The 1354-nt window shown below is 60.4% G+C and overlaps 1 protein-coding gene across 1 annotated transcript in view; it reads right to left on the bottom strand.

Annotated features, from left to right (window-relative positions):
• NRTN (neurturin) overlaps positions 1-796 on the bottom strand; it is a 3881-nt gene extending 3085 nt beyond the window's left edge. Inside the window, exon 1 of the mRNA XM_004714249.2 lies at positions 469-796. Within this exon, the coding sequence (XP_004714306.1) occupies positions 469-637 (169 nt within the window). The 5' untranslated portion in view covers positions 638-796. The remainder of the gene's footprint in view (positions 1-468) is intronic.
• Positions 797-1354: the final 558 nt, after the last annotated feature.

The raw sequence follows: 1354 nt of genomic DNA, 5'->3' as shown, positions 1-1354 counted from the left end.
ACCCTCCCTCCTCCTGCTAAAAAAAGCCTGGTGACCCCTCTCCACAAACTCAAGTTCCACCATGAATGGTGTTGATATTACAAGTCCCCGTGTCCAATAGAACAAGCCCCGAGGGTTTTCTGGAATCTATCTACACGGGAATAGAGGCAGGTCTTTCTGCCTAGAGCTGAGTGGGTCCATACAGCCTTGGTTAGCACCATGCTGCCGCGCCATCCACTTACATACACCTACACAAACCCCTTTATCCCTGCTGACCAGTCGAGCCGATTCATAGAGGCCCTACAGGACAGTGTAGAACCGTGGGCTTCCTAGGCTGTATATCTTGACTAGAATAGAAAGCTTCGCTTTTTTTTAAAAAGCCGCTGGTGGGATCCAATTGTTAACTGGATTGTTAACAGCCCACGTGAAACCCACTGCACTAGGAAGACTCCTTCATGTCCACCCGAAATGGGAAGGGGAGGAGCTTACACTGGGCCAGGCGGGCGATCCGGGCGTCCAGGGTGCGAGGCGGCCGGCGCAGCGGGGTCCGGGCGGGTCCCAGGCGCTGGCTAAGGAATAGGCCATCTCGACACATCCAGACAGAGAGCACCGAGCTGCAAAGCACCGAGGCCAAGGCCGCCGCCTTCCAGCGCTGCATCCTCGGCCTGTGGGCGCGGGCACGGTCAGTCCATCAGCAAACGGGGCTCTGGGCACACAGTTGGGGGGTGTGTGTGTAGGAACCTGACCTTGAACAACTCCTGGCTTAATGGTAAAAAATAACGGAGACACGATTCACCAAGGAACCACTCAACAAGATCGGGAAAATCCCGGTGGAAGAGAAACCGACCATGGAGCCGAGACTTTTAGAATGGGAAGGATTGGCCAGGCTGAGGAGGGGCACGGGATCTCGGTGCGGGGCGTGGGGGGGCCACCAGTGCAAAGGCCCGGAGGCAGGAAGCAGCAGGGCCGTTCCCAGGGAACAGCCAGCAGCAGGTCGCAGTGCAGGGAGGTGAGGCCATACCGGCAGGGGGCGCTGCGGGACAAAGGTTCGGGGCAGGGCCGGTGCTTGAGCTGCGTCTGGCGGCGGGACCTCTGTCGCTTAGATACTGATGTCCTCGGAGGACTGCCTGCCCCTCTCAGGGCCCCGGTTTCCCCTCCGGATGGATAAACTAATGACCAGCGGTGGACAGCGCTGCAGTGAAGCTGCCCGGACCTTGCGTCCCACCTCCAGGCCTTTCCACCGCGACGCCTCTCTTCGCCCATCCCCTCCCCCTCCCTTTCTCCCCGCTCAGCTCCTGCATGAGACGTCCCCGGGCGGGCGCAGGCGAGGGGCCCCCCGAAGCCCTCTGCCGGGCCGCGTGGGGCTCCCTGCACA

Source organism: Echinops telfairi, unplaced genomic scaffold, assembly GCF_000313985.2.
Source record: "Echinops telfairi isolate 266 unplaced genomic scaffold, ASM31398v2 ScPeMD7_7459;HRSCAF=8497, whole genome shotgun sequence".
Taxonomy (NCBI): Eukaryota; Metazoa; Chordata; class Mammalia; order Afrosoricida; family Tenrecidae; genus Echinops; species Echinops telfairi.
This window is presented reverse-complemented; position numbering and strand designations above follow the sequence as displayed.